The 19,350-nt window shown below is 43.2% G+C and overlaps 1 protein-coding gene across 5 annotated transcripts in view; it reads right to left on the bottom strand.

The window, feature by feature from the left end:
- The window catches only part of CSMD2 (CUB and Sushi multiple domains 2), a 643,453-nt gene that overhangs the window by 561,432 nt on the left and 62,671 nt on the right, over nucleotides 1-19,350 (bottom strand). For all 5 annotated transcript variants that reach the window (XM_034960731.3, XM_055095664.2, XM_034960735.3 and 2 more), the window contains exon 2: nucleotides 11,725-11,941. In XM_034960731.3, the coding sequence (XP_034816622.3) occupies nucleotides 11,725-11,941 (217 nt within the window). The remainder of the gene's footprint in view (nucleotides 1-11,724; nucleotides 11,942-19,350) is intronic.

The following is a 19,350-nucleotide window of genomic DNA, read 5'->3' as shown; positions in this document are numbered from 1 at the left end:
AGGAAAGTTCATTTCTCACAACACAATCCAGGAGCAAGCAGCTGGAGAAAGGTGAGGTTAAAGGGGGCTAGGATTGGGGTAGGGAGGTAACGTTTCAGCCTTTTGTTGGAATGCATCCATAAAGAAAGAAGACCAGAGTGTTGGAGAGAAGAGGAGAAAAGAGAGATGCCTTAAAAATGCAGTGAGGACACTTTGGGAGGCCGAGGCGGGCGAATCATGAGGTCAAGAGATCGAGACCATCCTGGCTAACACAGTGAAACCCCGTCTCTATTAAAAAAATACAAAAAATTAGTTGGGCGTGGTGGCGGGCGCCTGTAGTCCCAGCTACTCGGAGGCTGAGGCAAGAGAATGGTGTGAACCTGGGAGGCGGAGCTTGCAGTGAGCTGAGATTGCGCCACTGCACTCCAGCCTGGGCAACAGAGCAAGACTCCAACTCAAAAAAAAAAAAAATGCTGTGAGGAGACTCCAAAAGGGAGGAGTTTGGGAGGCAGTGAGGGTTGAAAAACTGCCTATTGTGTACAGTGCTCACTATTTGGGTGATGGATACAACTAGAAGCCCAAACCCCTCCATTGTGCAATGTATCCATGTAAAGAACCAGCACATGTAACCTCCTAATCTAAAATAAAATAATTTTTTAAAATGTAGTGAAAGCAGTAATTGCAAAACTTGTACTCATGAAGTTTTTATTTTTATTTTTTTTATTTTTCAGAGACTAGGTTTTACTGTGTTGCCCGTGCTAGTCTTGAATTCCCAGGTTCAAACAATCCTCTTGCCTCAGCCTCCCGAGTAGAAGCTGGGACTACAGGTGGATGCCACTGTGCCCAGCTCATTAAGTTTTAGACAATAAACATGGAAATCCCCCAGGTGATGCAGGCAGAGAAAAATCTGCTGCAGGCCTCTTGGTGGTCTGGCCCCACTGTCTGTGTGGGAAGGGAGAGGAGAGGAGGCTATCATGGGATCAGTAATGCTATGATATGTACACATTACATACATACACATGATACATACATGCACAATTAATGACTGTTCCTGAGCTCAGTGACTCCTTCAGTGTCTTTCTACCACACCTGAAATTCCCAGTCTAAAATGTCTGATGAGTTGGCCACAGATGAAGTGTCATCACAGGCACTAGAACTCTCTGGAAAGGTCTGAGTTACTGAGTCTTAAGAACAGAAGGGCAGGAAAGGACGTAAACAATGTTTCCGGACCACGTAAGCATCTATAGCTGGTGGCTCACATACAACAACCCTGTAAGACGGGTAAATGTCACCTCCATTTTATAGATGAGGCTCAGAGAAACCAAACCTTGCATGAGGTCATAGCATTAATAAATGTAGAGCCTAGCTAGGTATAAATCTAGGTCTGTCCCCACTGCACCCTTCTGTCTCACAGGAAAACACTGAGAGAGGAGGTGACCTACCTGCTCTATCTACCAGACAAGCGAAGAAAAATGTCAGTGCAGCAAATATCCTGGTAGGCCCCAAGAACACATTTTACTGGAGACTGAAATTCACTGCAGACTGATTTGGTTTGTTTTCTGTTTCCAAGGCAGACACTGCGGAGTCATCCTCCATTCCTTTCTTTTTCTTACTCCCAGTCCACTGTCCCTATACATCCACTACTAACTCTGGGGATAACTCTTTCCCATAGCATCATACACAGCCATGCCATCTTTACCCTTCATTGCTTTAGTCCAGACTACTGCTGTCTCTTTCCTTGCCCCACGGTCGCCAGTCTGCCCTCCACCCCAGTGCATTTTCCACACTGCCACCAAATCATGCCAAAATCCTCTGCTTAAAAATTTTTATTGGAAGGGTATCCACAAAAAACCTACAGATAACATCATATTTAATGCTAAAAGATGAAATGTTTTTCCCCTAACATCAGGAATAAGTCAAGGCTAGCCACTCTGACCACTTCTATTCAATATTATACTGGAGGTTCTAGACAGCACAATCAGGGAAAAAAAGAAATAAGGGGTATCCCGATTGGAAAGGAAGAATTAAAACTTTTATTCACAGATATAAACGAACTGAACTAACAACAAATTCAGCAAGGTCACAAGATACAAGATCAATTTACAAAAATCAATTGTATTTCTATATACTAACAATGGCTAGTCCAAAAACAAATTTTTTTTAAAACCCATTCACAATAGCATCAAAAAGAATAAAACTTTTATTTAAAAAATTTCCATGTCAAGATGAAGAGGAACGATAACATGTTAAACTCTGCCTTGCCTGACCCCCTAAATTCTCATGAAAATGATCTAAAGTATATAAAGAGATGGAATATCTACATTAACTTTGGAAACCAAGGAAAAGAGATAGATACCTACATGCTACAAACACGAAGAAAATTCTACAAGATAGAGTCAGTAAGACCTACCTAAGACAAAAGCTAGCTAGGCAGGATGTTGACAGAAAAATACAGCTTAAAACATGCTCTAAAGAAGCAACTTTAAGCACTAATAGAATAAAAATCACAGAAAAAACAAAGAAAACTTGCACTAGAAGACAGATAAAAGGAAGTAACAGTAAGGAAGCTTAAAAGTAATAGAAAGCATTAAGTATAATAGAAGAGCAAACATATCAGTTGTTACCGAAAAATATGAGTGAACTAAATTTTCCTGTTAAAGGATAGTGACTCTTAGCCAGGATTTTAAAAAATTTAACTACTGTGTATATTGTGCTAAGAACTATTCCTAAAACAATAATATAGATATATTAAAAATAGAGAAATTGGCAAAAATGGACCCAATCAATGCATATCTGAAAGAAAAAAAGAGTGTAATATTGGTACAGAGTAGAATGTAAAGCAGAAAAAAAAAAAAAGGAGAGAATAGGGAATAACTACAATTTTCATATTGGAAATATATATATATATATACAAAATTCACTCTGAAGATCTAATGTTTGAAAATATGAATGTGCTGAAGAGTATAGGATCACAGTATATAAAATAAAAACTTAGGAATAAAAGGAGGAACTGATATAAACTATAGTAAGAATGTGAGAGCAATATATTGCCTATCGGCAAATATCAGTTAGGCAATAGATATGAAATTAGAAAAACTGAATGATATTAATAACATAATTTTTTCACCTTTCATACACAGAATATCTTTCTTCATAGAATACTGACAAAAAATGATCTTATACAGAGGGAAACAAGTCAACAAATTCTCCAAAGTAGAAATCATAATCTAATCATAAAGAAATAAAGCTAGATAATAATTTCTAAAGTATAAACAAATATTACTTGAAAATTTAAGGGGAAAACCCTAGAGTCAAAGAAAGAACAAAATTGCAATTAGAAAATCTTTCTAAAATAACAACTAGCCATAAAAATTTATGGAATATGGTCAAAGCTATACTTAGGGGAAAATGTCTCAATGTTTTTATTATCAAACAAGAAATAATAAAACTAATTTAATTTACAATATTGGCAAAAGAGCAATATTAGCCTAAGGAAAGTGAGAGAAAAGAATAGATAAAGATGAAAGCAGAAATCAATAATTTACATAAAAGAGAATAAAATGGATCACCCTAGCATTGGAACTTTAAAAAGACCAATAAAACAGGCAAACTTCTGGCAAGACTAACTGAGTGGAAAGAAAGAAAGAAAGAAAGAAATGCACAGGAGCAGATGTGAGAAAGGGATGTGACCCAGACACCATGGAGAAAGAAAGGTTGAGTGGGAAAACTGTGTACAACCTTAGGATAATAGACTTGACACTCTCAATAAAATAGGTGATTTTATTGGTGATTCCCTGGACTAACACACACACAAAAACTGATTCATGAATAAGAAGAAAATCTGAGTAGATTAAAAATCATGCAAGAACATTAAAAAAAAATTCACAAAGACCCAAGGGTCCCCACCAAGCATGCTTGCTGCTGCCTCTCCACACCCCCAGAGTAGCACCATTCCAGTATCAAGGACATCATCTTCCAATGTTACTTGGACTGTCCTCTAAGGTCATTTCCCCTCCTATCATCCTCCGAGGTGTGAGCTCCTCTGGTTCCAGGTCAATAAAAGGCAGTGGTCGTCCCTCTCCCTCCTCCTCCCCCTCCCCCTCCCTCGTCTCCGTCTCCCGCTTTCCATGGTCTCCCTCTGTTGCCGAGGCTGGACTGTACTGCCGCGATCTCGGCTCACTGCAACCTCCCTGCCTGATTCTCCTGCCTCAGCCTGCCGAGTGCCTGGGATTGCAGGCACGCGCCGCCACGCCTGACTGGTTTTTGTATTTTTTGGTGGAGACAGGGTTTCGCCGTGTTGGCCGGGCTGGTCTCCAGCTCCTGACCTCGAGTGATCTGCCTGCCTCGGCCTCCCGAGGTGCCCGGATTGCAGACGGAGTCTCACTCATTCAGTGCTCAATGTTGCCCAGGCTGGAGTGCAGTGGCGTGATCTCAGCTCGCTACAACCTCCACCTCCCAGCCGCCTGCCTTGGCCTCCCAAAGTGCTGAGATTGCCGCCTCTGCCCGGCTGCCACCCCGTCTAGGAAGTGAGGAGCGTCTCTGCCTGGCTGCCCATCGTCTGGGATGTGAGGAGCCCCTCTGCCCAGCCGCCCAGTCTGGGAAGTGAGGAGTGCCTCTGCACGGCCGCCACCCTGTCTAGGAAATGAGGAGCATCTCCGCTTGGCCGCCCATCGTCTGGGATGTGAGGAGCCCCTCTGCCCAGCCGCCCAGTCTGGGAAGTGAGGAGTGCCTCTTCCCGCTGTCATCCCATCTAGGAAGTGAGGAGCGTTTCTGCCTGGCCGCCCATCATCTGGGATGTAGGGAGCGCCTCTACCCGGCCGCCCCGTCTGGGATGTGAGGAGCACCTCTGCCCGGCTGCCCCATCTGGGAGGTGAGGAGCGTCTCTACCCGGCCGCCACCCTGTCTGGGAGGTGAGGAGCGCCTCTGCCCGGCCGCCACCCCATCTGGGAAGTGAGGAGCGCCTCTGCCCGGCCGCGACCCCGTCTGGGAACTGAGGAGTGCCTCTGCCCGGCTGCCCCATCTGAGAAGTGAGGAGCCCCTCCACCCGGCCACCCCGTCTGGGAAGTGAGGAGCCCCTCCGCCCGGGAGCCGCCCCGTCTGGGAAGTGAGGAGCGTCTCCGTCCCGCCACCCCTTCTGGGAGGTGGGGAGCGCCCCCGCCCGGCAGCCGCCCCATCTGGGAGGTGGGGGCGCCCCCCGCCAGGCAGCCGCCCCATCTGAGAGGTGAGGGGCACCCCCGCCCGGCAGCTGCCCCGTCTGGGAGGTTGGGGGCACCTCTGCCTGGCCGCCACGTCTGGGGGGTGGGGGGCCCCTCTGCCCGGCCACCCCATCTGGGAAGTGAGGAGCCCCTCTGCCCGGCGGCCACCCCATCTGGGAGGTGTACCCAACAGCTCATTGAGAACGGGCCATGATGATGATGGCGGTTTTGTCAAATAGAAAAGGGGGAAATGTGGGGAAAAGAAAGAGAGATCAGATTGTTAGTGTGTCTGTGTAGAAAGAAGTAGACATAGGAGATTCCATTTTGTTCTGTACTAAGAAAAATTCTTCTGCCTTGGGATGCTGTTAATCTATAACCTTACCCCCAACCCCGTGCTCTCTGAAACATGTGCTGTGTCCACTCAGGGTTAAATGGATTAAGGGCGGTGCAAGATGTGCTTTGTTAAACAGATGCTTGAAGGCAGCATGCTCGTTAAGAGTCACCACCACTCCCTAATCTCAAGTACCCAGGGACACAAACACTGCAGAAGGCCGCAGGGTCCTCTGCCTAGGAAAAACAGAGACCTTTGTTCACATGTTTATCTGCTGACCTTCTCTCCACTATTGTCCTATGACCCTGCCAAATCCCCCTCTCTGAGAAACACCCAAGAATGATCAATAAATACTAAAAAAATTAAAAAAAAAAAAAATCAAGGAAGCAGAGATAGAAAACATAGGTAGCTCTTTGGAGAATTGTCTGGCAAAGGGAGCAGAGAAGTGAGGTGGTATTTGATGAAGAATGTGTGGTTAAATCACACACACAAAGAAGTGCAGCATGGAAAATGCTGCTAGGACTCATCTGATAGAACCAGAGAGGCTGAGATGTAGGAAAGAGGGGCCCCCAAAGAATCTTCTAGCTCTCGCTCTTTGTCACTCTCTGTTCAACCTTATATATCTGTCTTTTAAGTGATGATTTTTTCCCTTATTTTGTTCATTGTTGTAAATTAATTATGAGTGGAACATTCAATAGATTTCTCAAAATCAAAATTAGGTTCATTTTTCCTAATTCAACTTCTCAGTCCACTGAAATATTATTTATCCCTGGGATAAAGTTCTGGCCCTACTTAAAAATGATCTGAGCTTGGGCAAGTGACATAACTAAGTTTGCTACAGTTTCATTAAAATAGGCTTAGTAGTAACACTTAACCATAAACTGTTTTAAGACTTAAATGACACACTAGTAGGCTGGGCATGGTGGCTCATATCTGTAATCCTAGCACTTTGGGAGATGGAGGCAAAGTGGATCACTTAAGCTCAGGAGTTTGAGACCGGCCTGGGCAACATGGTGAAACCCTGTCTCTACAGAAAGAGTACAAAAATTAGCCAGGCGTGGGGGCTCATGCCTGTAGTCCCAGCTACTTTGGGGGCTGAAGTCGGGGGAGTGCTTGAGTCCAGGAGACAGAGACTGTAGTGAGCCGAGATTGCACCACTGCTCTCCAGCCTCACTAGTAAAGCACGTAGAACAATGACTGATACACATTAAAGACTCAATAAATATTAGCTGTTGCTGTGGCTATTGTTGTCATCATCAATCAAAAAAAAAAAAAAGGCAGTGGTCTCCTTCTAGTCCTTCCCCTTTGCTAAGCCCGTGTGAAATGAATTAGAATAAGCAGATCATAAAGATGACAGAGATCAGGACCACAAGCAGGGAAAACCCAATGAAGGTTCAACCCCAGAGCCTCATCCTCATGGCTGATTGGCCAGGAATGCTGTGCCGTGGCTGGGGACACATCTGATTCTTCTGCATCCTAAGGACAAGAGGAAGCCTTCCGTGCCAGAACCACTTCTCCAGGTCATGGAAACTCCCACCCTTCCATGCTAGAACACAGGCCAGACCAGTCTCTGCTGAGTCTTCCATACTTCCTCTCAGAGTCAGAAAACCCAAGTGTCTAACACCAAAAGCAATAGCAACAAAAGCCAAAATTGACAAATGGGATCTAATTAAACTAAAGAGCTTCTGCACAGCAAAAGAAACCACCATCAGAGTGAACAGCAACCTACAGAATGGGAGAAAATTTTTGCAACCTACTCATCTGACAAAGGGCTAATATCCAGAATCTACAATGAACTCAAACAAATTTACAAGAAAAAAACAAACAACCCCATCAAAAAGTGGGTGAAGGACATGAACAGACACTTCTCAAAAGAAGACATTTATGCAGCCAACAGACACATGAAAAAATGCTCATCATCACTGGCCATCAGAGAAATGCAAATCAAAACCACAATGAGATACCATCTCACACCAGTTAGAATGGCGATCATTAAAAAGTCAGGAAACAACAGGTGCTGGAGAGGATGTGGAGAAATAGGAACACTTTTACACTGTTGGTGGGACTGTAAACTAGTTCAACCATTGTGGAAGTCAGTGTGGCGATTCCTCAGGGATCTAGAACTAGAAATACCATTTGACCCAGCAATCCCATTACTGGGTATATGCCCAAAGGATTATAAATCATGCTGCTGCAAAGACACATGCACACATATGTTTATTGCAGCACTATTCATAATAGCAAAGACTTGGAACCAACCCAAATGTCCAACAATGGTAGACTGGGTTAAGAAAATGTGGCACAAATACACCATGGAATACTATGCAGCCATAAAAAATGATGAGTTCATGTCCTTTGTAGGGACATGGATGAAGCTGGAAACCATCATTCTTAGCAAACTATCACAAGGACAAAAAACCAAACACCGCATGTTCTCACTCATAGGTGGGAATTGAACAATGACAACACTTGGACACAGGAAGGGGACCATCACACACCAGGGACTGTTGTGGGGTTGGGGGAGGGGGGAGGGATAGCATTGGGAGATATACCTAATGGTAAGTGATGAGTTAATGGGTGCAGCACACCAACATGGCACATGCATACATATGTAACTAACCTGCACGTTGTGCACATGTACCCTAAAACTTAAAAGTACAATAATAATAATAATAATAATAAATAAATAAATTGTACCCTTCCACACTAACAATGATAATCACGTTTGCATTATACATAATTATTTTCTTTTGGTGGGGGGAATATGTGGTTTTCTTTGACAGCACAATCAGAATTACATTATGGCAGACTCATCACAAATGTAGGTCAAAAACAGTTCAACTTCCTGCAATAGTTGGTAGTCAATTCTAAAACAAGATGGTGAGAGGAGACAGAAGATTTTTTGAGGTTTAGGGGGAAAAGAGCTGACCATTTGAAGGTGAGATATGAACCCCTTTCTTTGTTTAATTCTGGTATACTTATTTTTACTGCTGCTTAACTGCCTATTATTTAATAAAAATTAGAACGTCATTTTATTTATGAACAGACTTGTAAACAAAGTCCATCTCTTGGTCAGTTAGTTTATAAATTTGTCTGAGGTGAACAAAGACTCTTTACTTCTTCCCCACTAGGACCACACAACAAATACCACAAACAAGACTGCTCTGGAAACACTTCCCACAGACTGTGTGAGAATGTGTGTATGGGGTTGTGTTTCTGTATGTCAATCTCCATTTCAAAACCAAATTGAATTTCTTAATTACTGTGGCTTATGCAAATAAAATCCTAAGTTTCCTGGAAAAAAAAAAAAAAAAAGAAAGAAAACCCAAGTGTCAGAAAACAAAGACTCGACCACACATGTGGGGACTCTGCCTTAAGAGCAGGACAAGCTTAAATAACTCCAGCAGGCAGAATTGGAGAATTTGCCTCTAGCTGTCCACACCTCAATCAGTGCCCCATTGGTTTGATCTGACTTTCTATCTTTCAAACATGCATTCGACATTCATCAAAAGTCTACACAGGTGCCCCATAGATGGTGTCACATGAGCTCAAAATCTGATGGAGAAGACTGGCTCCCTTGTGACCACATCTAGTCTTACATTTTAGGCACCATCCAGTCCTAGTCTCCCAATTTTGTATCTCTAGCCCTGACAGCCTTGAACTCAAAAACCACACATTCAAGTGCACGTTAAATGCCTTCTCCACCTGGATATCTAATAGACATCTAAAATTTTATATGGCCAAACTGAATCTTAACTTCCAGCTCCTCCTGTTGCTGTCCCCATCTCAGGAAACAGCTACTTCTTTCTATAATCATTAAGGCCAAGGAGACTGGAATCATCCTCATCTCCTTTCTCCCATAGCCCGCACCCAATGCAACAACAAATCCTGTCCACTCTGTGTTTGGAATACAGCACAGAGCTGGCCATTTCTCATCATGTCCCCACTTCCAGGAGACCCAAGCCTCCTTCTTCTCTGCCCTGAACAGCAGCCTCCAGCCTCACCCCTTTCGCTCCATTTTCCCCACGATGGCAAAGGCCTGTCACAGCAGGTCCCCTTTCTGCTCAGAACCCTCCAAGGGTTTCCTGTGCCTCAGGATCAAGGCCAAAGTCCCTGCATGGCCTATGAGGCCCTGCAGGATCTACCACCTTCTGCCACCTCCCAGCCTCACTTTTTCCCTTCCAGAACTCCTACCCACTGGCTCTGTTCTAGCCTCTAACCACTGACCTCCTGCATACCCTCCTTTGCTTGTGAGAGGAATTCAAACTAGCAGAGCATAAAGACAACACCTGGGATGATCTAGAATGAGGATTCCAAAACTGCAGGTCTTCCTAGTCAACATGGCTGGCTTGGCCTGAGTGGGCTGTGCCACAGCAAGACCATCCTCCAAACGGTGGCCCTGTATACACCCTTTACATTTCCTGTGCCCTTAGCCTAGAAGCTTTCCCTAGATACCTACATGGGATACCATACCATACATGATATTCCATGATTCAGCTCTCTGCTCATAGCTGTCTTTCCCCTCAGAAAGACCATCCCTGACCACCCTATAAAAACCAGCAATCATAGCCATAAAAAAGGATGAGTTAATGTCCTTTGCAGGGACATGGATGAAGCTGGAAACTATCATTCTCAGCAAACTAACACAAGAACAGAAAACCAAACACTGCATGTTCTCACTCATAAGTGGGAGTTGAACAATGAGAACACATGGACAAAGGGAGGGGAACATCACACACCGGGGCCTGTCAGGGGGTTGGGGGCTAGGGGAGGGATATTAGGAGAAATACGTAATGTAGACAACTGGTTGATGAGTGCAGAAAACCACCACGGCACATGTATACCTATGTAACAAACCTGCACGTTCTGCACAAGTATCCCAGAACTTAAAGTATAATAATAATAATAATAATAATAATAAAGCCAGCACTCCTGCCATCACTTTCTTACCCTGTGTGCTTTGTCTTCATAGGACCAGACATGTTAGATATTTCCATGCCTGCCTCCCCATTAGCATGTAACCTCCATGAAGGCAGTGGCTTTGTTTTTCTCACTGCTATTCCCCAGCATCCAGGCCAGTGTCAAGACAAAATAGGTACCCATGAAATATTTGTGGAATGAATGATTGAAGAGGACTCTAGCCCTTTACCAATGTTTCACAGAACCCTGCTGAACCTCAAGGCAAGATGATTAGCCCAGTCTTTTCTGGGAGAAGCTGCAGAAGGGGTGCAGGGGGCCCCAGATGCCCCCCTGCCTCTGCTGCAGGCTTCCCAGACTCACTTCTGCCCAGAGGGGAAAGAGAAGAGGGCTGAAGACTGTGCAGTAAATGTGTGTGTGACCCTGCTGCAGGAGCTTGGAAGCCAAGGGCTGAGATGCATCTTAAACAAAGCTTTGAGGTTAAACATTTGGCTGGGAACCACTCATTAGTGTATCATGTCATTAGAAGCAATTAGCACCTCCGGCTCCCCAGGGCTTGGCTTGTAAGCCATTAACCCTTTGGCTTCCTGTAGAGCCGGGAAGCCACGCTGACCTGACCTGGACAAGGCTTGTGACAGACCCTGGCTGGCCTCTGGGTCACCTAGAGAGTTTTGACCCTGGGGTCTTCACCTTTGCCCCAGAAAAGTCTGCCCTTTCTGCAGAGGTCGGAAGCCTTCCTCCCATCTCCCTCCTGTAAGCTCAGGGGTACAGGAAGCCATCTTACTCTCTCCATGGGAATCTCTTCCATCACAAGGATGGGGGTTAAGAGGGTGAGAACTCCCCCAAATTCCAGAGTCTACATCCACAACCAAGGCCTTGGAAATGCAAAGCAAAGTCCAGAAAAGTATTGATGGTTTCAAATACTGTGATGCAAGACGTATTCACTGCATCACTATCAGCCTTCAACACCCATATCTGTTGGTTCCAACTTATATTTCTGTGTGTACAAATAATACACCCTGTGCATGAAAAATCAGTTTCAAAAGAAAGAGCTGAATTTGTCTAGAACCCTCTTGTGTTTTCTCTCTAGTCTTCCCAAATGTCCTACTCATCAATCCTCCCAACCGGAAACCTCTAAGCAAGAGACATGAATTGGAAAACCAGAGGGGTTGAGGGAGGGCTTCATGAAAACAGTGGTCTTTGTTGATGACCATAAACTTTTCACTTAAGAAAGATCTTCCTCCTAGTGAGCTTGGCTCAGAGCCCAGCTGTTTGCTACAGGGAAGGTGGGCAGCATGGTACCTCATACGCAGATTCTCTGGCTGGGGTGGACCATCAAACACCGACAGGACATCAAAGTCCTCTTCCAGGGCAAAGGACTGGAACACAAGCTGGATTCTGTGCTGCTCTTCTGCGGTGATGGTCCACGTGCAGTTGGCGTAATTGGGGTAGCCATATGGGAACCCTGGGCTCTCAACTGTCCCATTGGGACCGTGCAGTTGGAACGTGCAGTTCTGGCCTGGGAAAGAGAAACGGAACAGTTCAGAATAGCCAGAATAACTCCTAGAAGCTTCTAGAGAGTCAGGAGCAATGTGTTAGCAAATCATGAACCCACTTTTCCAAGTGCTTCCCATGAGCCAGCCCTGTGCTTGGCACCGAGGGAGGTACAAAGCGTGACTAACGTTGACTGTCGGCTTGCTGTGTGCTCTGTGCTGTGTACTGACCAGGTGATACATTGTGTATCATTTAATCAAGGCTTACAACAACTCTATGCAGTAGAAAATTAAGGCTTTGAGAATCTGAACCACACAGCCACCAATACCAGGCTGAACTCAGATTTGCCCTCTACAACATGGAATGTCAGAACCACAATTTCAAACCTTCTCCATTGTCTGCAACCTCCTGGCTCTCAGCTAATTCCTCTCCCTCACTCTCCATAAAAAATAAAAGCCATTCCTAAGGATTCCCTTGTCTTCCCAATGCCAAACCCTTCTAGCCTATCCCATGCTGTCTTCATTCCTGCTACAGAGGAGCCACCTCTTCCTCCATCTAAATGGACTCTTGCCAAGAGTCTCGACTCTTCCCTACTCTTCAAGAACAGTATACGATCCTGTTTCTCTCTAACGTGTGTTCAGTCATTTCCTCTCCACTAGTGTCTTCTCATTTTAAATGTGCTCAAGACTCTATCATTAAGAAAACAATTCCCTACCCCACTCCTCGTCTCCCTCCAGCCTTGTCTCTCTCTCCTTCACAGCTAAATTTATAGAAAACACAATCTGTCTATACTTTCTATCTCCATTTCCTTACTTCCCACTCACTCTCCAACCCTGTCAATTCTGCCTTCTGGTCCCATTGATCCACCCAAACAGATCTACTACCCATGGGCTCAGTGGCTATTTTTCCGTTTTCTTGTTAATTTACTGCTCAGTGCCTCTGACTGCTGTTGCTCACCCTCCTTTCAGAAACACTCCTCCGGGCCAGAGCATCTCAGACCTGACTGTGCACACGCATCACCCGGGGATCTGTCTCAAATGGAGATTCAGATCGACACCGGGGTGGGGCTGGAGAGACTGCCTTTCCACCTTGCTCCCCGGTGATGTGATGATGCCTTCTATGGGACCACACTTTGAGCAGCAATGCCCTGAGCTTCCTCCCACAATACCATACTCCTTTCCTGCTCCTGCTCTTTCTCTGCCTCCTTTCAGTCTCCGTGCCAAGGCCTCTGCTCCTCTCTCCGATTTGGGGGACTTCCCACTTGTGCATTGGTTACTCACAACGTCGTGATCCAGGCCAGCCATCCCTCTGTGCGCCAGGCCCATCACCCCTTTGGGATGCTCTCGATGTCCCCCCACCCACTCTCTCCTCTTCTGTTGCCTACCCCCCAACTCAGTGAATGGAATCATGCCTCCATCTCTTTATCTAAGTAAGGCTCACCTAGAAGCTTCCTCTTCTTCACAACCCCATGGCTAATCTACCACTCTATCTCTGTCTCCGTCTGTCCCCACCCTACAGCAAGCTCATTCCTAAACTGCCGTATTAACTCCTAACTGGTCAGCCACATTTGCTCTGGTCCTTGCCAATCTGTTCTTCACACTGCACGCAGAAGGTGGTGAGGTCATGCCAACCTCCCATCTGCCCCAAACATTCAATGGCTCCTCCTTGCTCTTCAATAAGGAAAATTAAAGTATACAAGGCTTTCCACATGGCCTGGCCCTTAGTGACCTCCCAGCTTCATATCCACCAGCTTTCCAGCCAAATCCTGCCTATTTCTGTCCTTTGTATCTGCCACACTCTTGTACTGCAGAGCCACAGGACCTTTGCGCGGTTCTCTCTGCCTACAACACTCTTAGCATACCCATCTTTCAGATCTCAGCCTAGTGTCCTTCCTTGGTCAGGTCAAGCCCACTACTACACAGTGTCATGACACCGTAACTTCTCCTTGATGGTACTTATTATAAAAGTAAATCTCCATGCTTCCATGTGATTGTTTCACAAGTATCTGTCTTCTCACCAGGCTGAATGCTTCATGAGAGCAGACACCACATGTGAGTTTGCCCATCTTTGAATCCATGTCCCAAGCTCAGTATCAGGTACACGGTAAATTCTCAATAATTTAATATTTTGTTTGTATTTACTTAGTGTTTGGCTAGACACTCTCCTAAAAACTTTACCTATATTGATTTGTCTAATCCTCACAACAGCCCTATATGGTAGATACTATTACTATCATCTCCATTTTACAGAAGAAGAACTAAGGCAGAAAGAAATTAAGGAATGGGGCCCAAGTCACTGTTACACAAAGGTGGGATTCAAACATAAGCATTCCACTTCGAATCCATTTTCTTCACCATGATGCTGATAAATTGACTCGACACTAATTTTTTTAAAGCCCATTTTAGGGATTAACCGACAAAGGACAGTTAATCTCTAAAGGACTTTAATATTAAGAAATCTCTTAATACGAAGTATCCCATTAAATGAGAAAAAAAATGTTAAGGTCTTCTGAATAAATCCTAAACAGGCATTTCATAAAATTAGGCATGTAACCCTGATTAAAATAAGCATTCAAAACTAGGAAAAAGAATATTTCCTTACTATGATAAAGCTTCAATTTTAGAACAATACTCTACATTATACTTAAGGTGAAACACCTGATTAAGATTGGGAACAAGACAGAGGTGCCACCATCACCTCTGGGATTTCACGGCTTATTGGAAGAGTTAACCCATGTGATACAAGAAAAAGAAATGAGAAAAGAGGAAGCAAAATTATGGTTTGTAGATGATACATTAATATACCTAGAAAACCCAGGAGAATTCATTATAAAGCTATTACAGATAATATGAAATTTTAATAAACTAGCCAAATGCAAAATAATATACAAAAATCAGTAACATTCCTATATGTCAATGACAGATAAAAATATAAAGAAAAAAGATCTTGTTTATGGTAACTACAAAATGCATATAGTACATATAAACTTAACAAGAAGTGTGCAGGCACCATATGAAAATGACTTTTACAGAGGGATAAAAAATTTGAATAACCGGAGAGACATAGCATAATCTTGAGTGGATACAGAAAGGTTAATTTATGATATTAACCTCTTGACAAGTTACAGAAAAGTTAATTTATAAGTTTAATGCAATTCAGATGAAAAGCCCAATGACCTGTTTTAAGTTTGGTAAAATGATACCTAAGTTTAACTGGAAAAATAGATTGTCACAATGCATTTTTTAGAGAAGACAGTAAATTTAGCAGTCTCATTCCACAAGATACTAAACAGCATCATAAATGACACTTATGAAAATAGTGTGGGGGTGGTCCAGGAGTAAACAGGTAGGACATGAAATGGTATTGCATGAATATCTTTAATGCACATAAAAATGGAAATATGTATCAGGCAATATTAAAAAAAATTGAGAAAAGAAAAAGACTTTTGCTGGGTCAACTAATAAACTGTTTGGGAAAAGAATTAAGTTATCTCCTCGAATCGCACCATATACAAAAATAACTTCCAGATGGAGCAAAGAGTTACATGGTAAAAAAATAAAGTCATAAAATAATGAGAAGAAAACCTAGGTAATTATCTGACTGTGATTTTTTAGCATAATAGCTGTGGAGGATACTACAAGATTGATATTAAAAGTATGCATATGTCAACAACAGAAACAATATCAGAAAGCATACAAAAATGTTAGGAGAAAAGTAATATGGTGAATATAGAAAGAATTATTACTAATACTTAGGGGGAAAAGTACTATTAGTAATAATTGGACAGGATCTGAACAAATTAGTTCACAAAAGAAGACATAAATGGCCCAGAAGCCAGAAAAATAGCCAACCACAGTGATAATGAAATAAAGCCTCTAACTCCACAACTTTCAGAGAAGCCCTGAGTACACTTCCTTGAACTTTCCCTCACTGGTACAGGTACCAGATTTACTTTGCTCCTGTCCCTAAAACCTGCCTGGTAATGTCACTGCATCATGCCATTAATTCCTTCCTTCATTCATTCATTCCTCTAGGATAGACCCTGTGATAAGCCATGGGGACCTGGATCATAGACCAGAAACAAGTAAATCAAAGTATGTCATTGGACAATACCATGCTAGAGGGGTACACAGAGTGGTTCTGAAGTATAGATGCCACAGGAGCCACATCTTAAGGGCCTCCCCCATTCGTGTTGTGGACAACCAATGAAATATCAACATTCACCACCATCTCCAGCATCCCAGACCTCTGCCTTGGCTCAGACCTGCCAAGGACAGGAGATTCTGATTAAGAATCTGGGTGTGAATGGCATCTTCTGCTATAGAGAAAGAAGTGAAGGAGTTCAGAACAGAGCCTCTGGGAACATCTCCCATGTAAGGGGACAGAAAAGGTGACAGAGCAGGGAACAGGTAGAATAGTCGGAGAGGATCCAGAGGGCAGTTCCATGCGGGAGAGGGTGACTCAATGTGGTGAACAGCACAGAAAGACTAAGATGAGGGTCTTGAATGAGGTCACTCTGTCTGGTGTCTAAATAGTCCCTCTGGAAGCAATGCCAAGAGCTGGAGCCTTGACCTGGTCCCTGCTGCATCCCTAGTGCCTAGAATTCAATAAGTATTTACTGAATGGATAGATCAATTTCAGCAAAGGCAGGTGGGAGGATGGCAAGGTGGAAAGAGGGCAGATTGTAATAGGCAAGATTGGCTGATGAGAAGGTGGAAGGCCATTGTATTCTAAACAATAACTTCTACATTGTAGAAACTTTGAAAAATACAGGCAAGATTTAAAAAGAGAAAACTGATTATAATCTCTTCCTTCCAGAGGCAACTGCTGTTAATATTTTCATTTTTCTGAGATTTTTTTCCATGCATATTTCACATTGGTGAGATAACACCGTATGTATAATTTTGTGTGCTACTTTTTCAGTAAGTTATTCTTCAATCTTCAATTTAAAAAGGCAATGTGGACTTGTAATATGCATAGATATGCACATACGCAATGCAAGCATAAAAAAATATATATGCAGTCTCCCTCCTCCCCACCCAATCCAAAATTACCGAAGTTAACAGCCAGGTATGTGTCCCTCCCTCACCTTCTTCTCTCTCATGCAAACCACACAGACACATTCTGGGAGAATTTTGATTATTTCATTTAAAAAATAAAACTGTAGTTTAGCTCATTTTTCTGCAACTTGCTTTCTCACTTAACAATACACCGGGGACACGTTCCAGGTCAGTAGATACAGATCTAACTTATTTTTTATATGAATGTGTAATATTCCATGCCATGGATGTATCTCAATTTATTCAACCACTCCCCTGCTGATGGCCATTCAGGTCATTTCTCGGTTTTCTTTTGTAACAATTCAGTAAACATTATAACATGAGCGTTCCCTAAGATACTGAATCTGTTCATAAACAGCATTTTAAATGGATGCACAACGTTTCAATGTATGGTTATACTAGAGTTTAGTTAGCCATTCTCCTATCATCAAACATTAAAATTGCTTCTGGATTTTTGGTTCCATTGTAAATAAGACCTGGACCCTTAGTTAGATCTGGTGATAGGATGCTGGTCAATGCAGTGGAAAATGCCTTTCCACGGCCAGAGTCCCAGAATAAATGCTCCCCTATACAGTAACTGCCTCCAGCTTTGGTTTCAGGTGGGGTCGGGTAAGGTACTGTCCACATTAGGCTGGCTGACCTCTCTCAGGGATGGCTAGAAAGGGTTAGAGGCCTGACTCATTTGGAAACCTCCCTGAAACCAATGTATGTTAGTAAGTTGAAGAAGTTATAACCCAGAGCAGCTACTCCAGATTGAAATGTGAATGGAATGGGAGCTCATGCCAAAATGGCTTTGTCCTTTCATGCCCATGAAACGTTGAATTTCTTTCAAGAAAAAGGCTACCCGTTCTTCACTTCTAGTGACTGATGTTCTGCCCTGTAGATGGGAATGCTGCTACTGACCTCCATTTTGACGGCACCTTGCATTTCTCTCTAGCCAGGATGGTCTGCCTTCTTTCACCCATGCTTTGAGGCTCTGGTCAATGCAGCTACCCCCATCAGGCTCCAGAACAATCTCAGAGAACTAGACTCCTGAAGTCATTGCTCATTCATTTGTTTTGGATGATTTGGATGATTTCCCCAGGACAGACTTCCAAATAGCAGATGACTGGGTCAAATGGTATGAACATTTCTGAGGCTTTGGCTCTGGGTTAACAATATCCTTTCTAGGAAATGTGCACCCATTAAACTCTCAATAGTTATGTCTAGGAATACCTATCTCACAGCACCTTTGCCAACCTTGTGTATTGTCTTATTTGGAAACTTTTTGCCTGCTTATTAGGTGCAAAAAATGTGATCTCATTTTACTTAGTGATGTTTTATGACTCAGATTCAACATCTTTTTCACTTTTTCTAATAATTTTAATTTATTCTTTTTGGAACTAGCTGATCAAATCCTCAGCTCATTTTTCATTGTGGTATTTTTTCCCCTGATTTCTTACCTACTTATCTATTTTATATATGTGTAATATATTAATCCTTTATGCATCGCATGTGCTAAATATGTGTTTTGTAGTTGTTTGGCCTTTTAATTTTATCATGTTTGACATACTGAAGTTTCTAAATGTTATATACTTAAATCTTCTATTAGGTCTTACTATTTTTCTTGTTAATTTGTACTAACTCTTTATAGAGTCATAATTTTAATCTTTTGTCATATTTGTTGCAAATATTGTTTTCTACCTGGTTGTGTGCTTTTTGTTTTGTTTAGATTTCCCATGTAGATTAAAATGTTCACTTTTTTTTTTTTGAGACAGAGTCTTGCTCTGTCACCCAGACTGGAGTGCAGTGGCCCCATCTCAGCTCACTGCAAGCTCCGCTTCCCAGGTTAATGCCATTCTCCTGCCTCAGCCTCCCGATTAGCTGGGACTACAGGTGCCCGCCACCACGCCCAGCTAATTTTTTTTATTTTTAGTAGAGACGGGGTTTCACTGTGTTAGCCAAGATGGTCTCGATTTCCTGACCTCATGATCCACCCGCCTTGGCCTCCCAAAGTGCTGGGATTACAGGCATGAGCCACCGCACCTGGCCAAAATGTTCACTTTTTATAGGCAGTCACATTTATCTCTTTTTTCTTGGTAATATTTTTCCCTTGTTCACATTGAGAAAGACTTCTCTCAACTAAAGATTGGTTGGCTTCTCATCTCACTCAACATAAAAGCCAAAGTCCTCACCATAGTCCTCAAAGCTTTAAATGAATGGGTACCCAGATGCCTGTCCACCTCTTCTCCTATCTCTTGTCCCCTCATCCCTGTGGTCCAACCATATCCCTGTGATCCAGCCATATCCCTGTAATCCGGCCATGCTGGACCTTTGCATTTGCCAAGACTTCAGCCCAGAAAATGTTTCCCCAGTAGCCATGGGACCCTTACTT

The sequence above is a fragment of the Pan paniscus genome, chromosome 1 (genome assembly GCF_029289425.2).
Source record: "Pan paniscus chromosome 1, NHGRI_mPanPan1-v2.0_pri, whole genome shotgun sequence".
In the NCBI taxonomy this organism is placed as follows: domain Eukaryota; kingdom Metazoa; phylum Chordata; class Mammalia; order Primates; family Hominidae; genus Pan; species Pan paniscus.
Note: the sequence above shows the minus strand (reverse complement) of the source record. Positions and strands in the feature narration are given on the sequence as shown.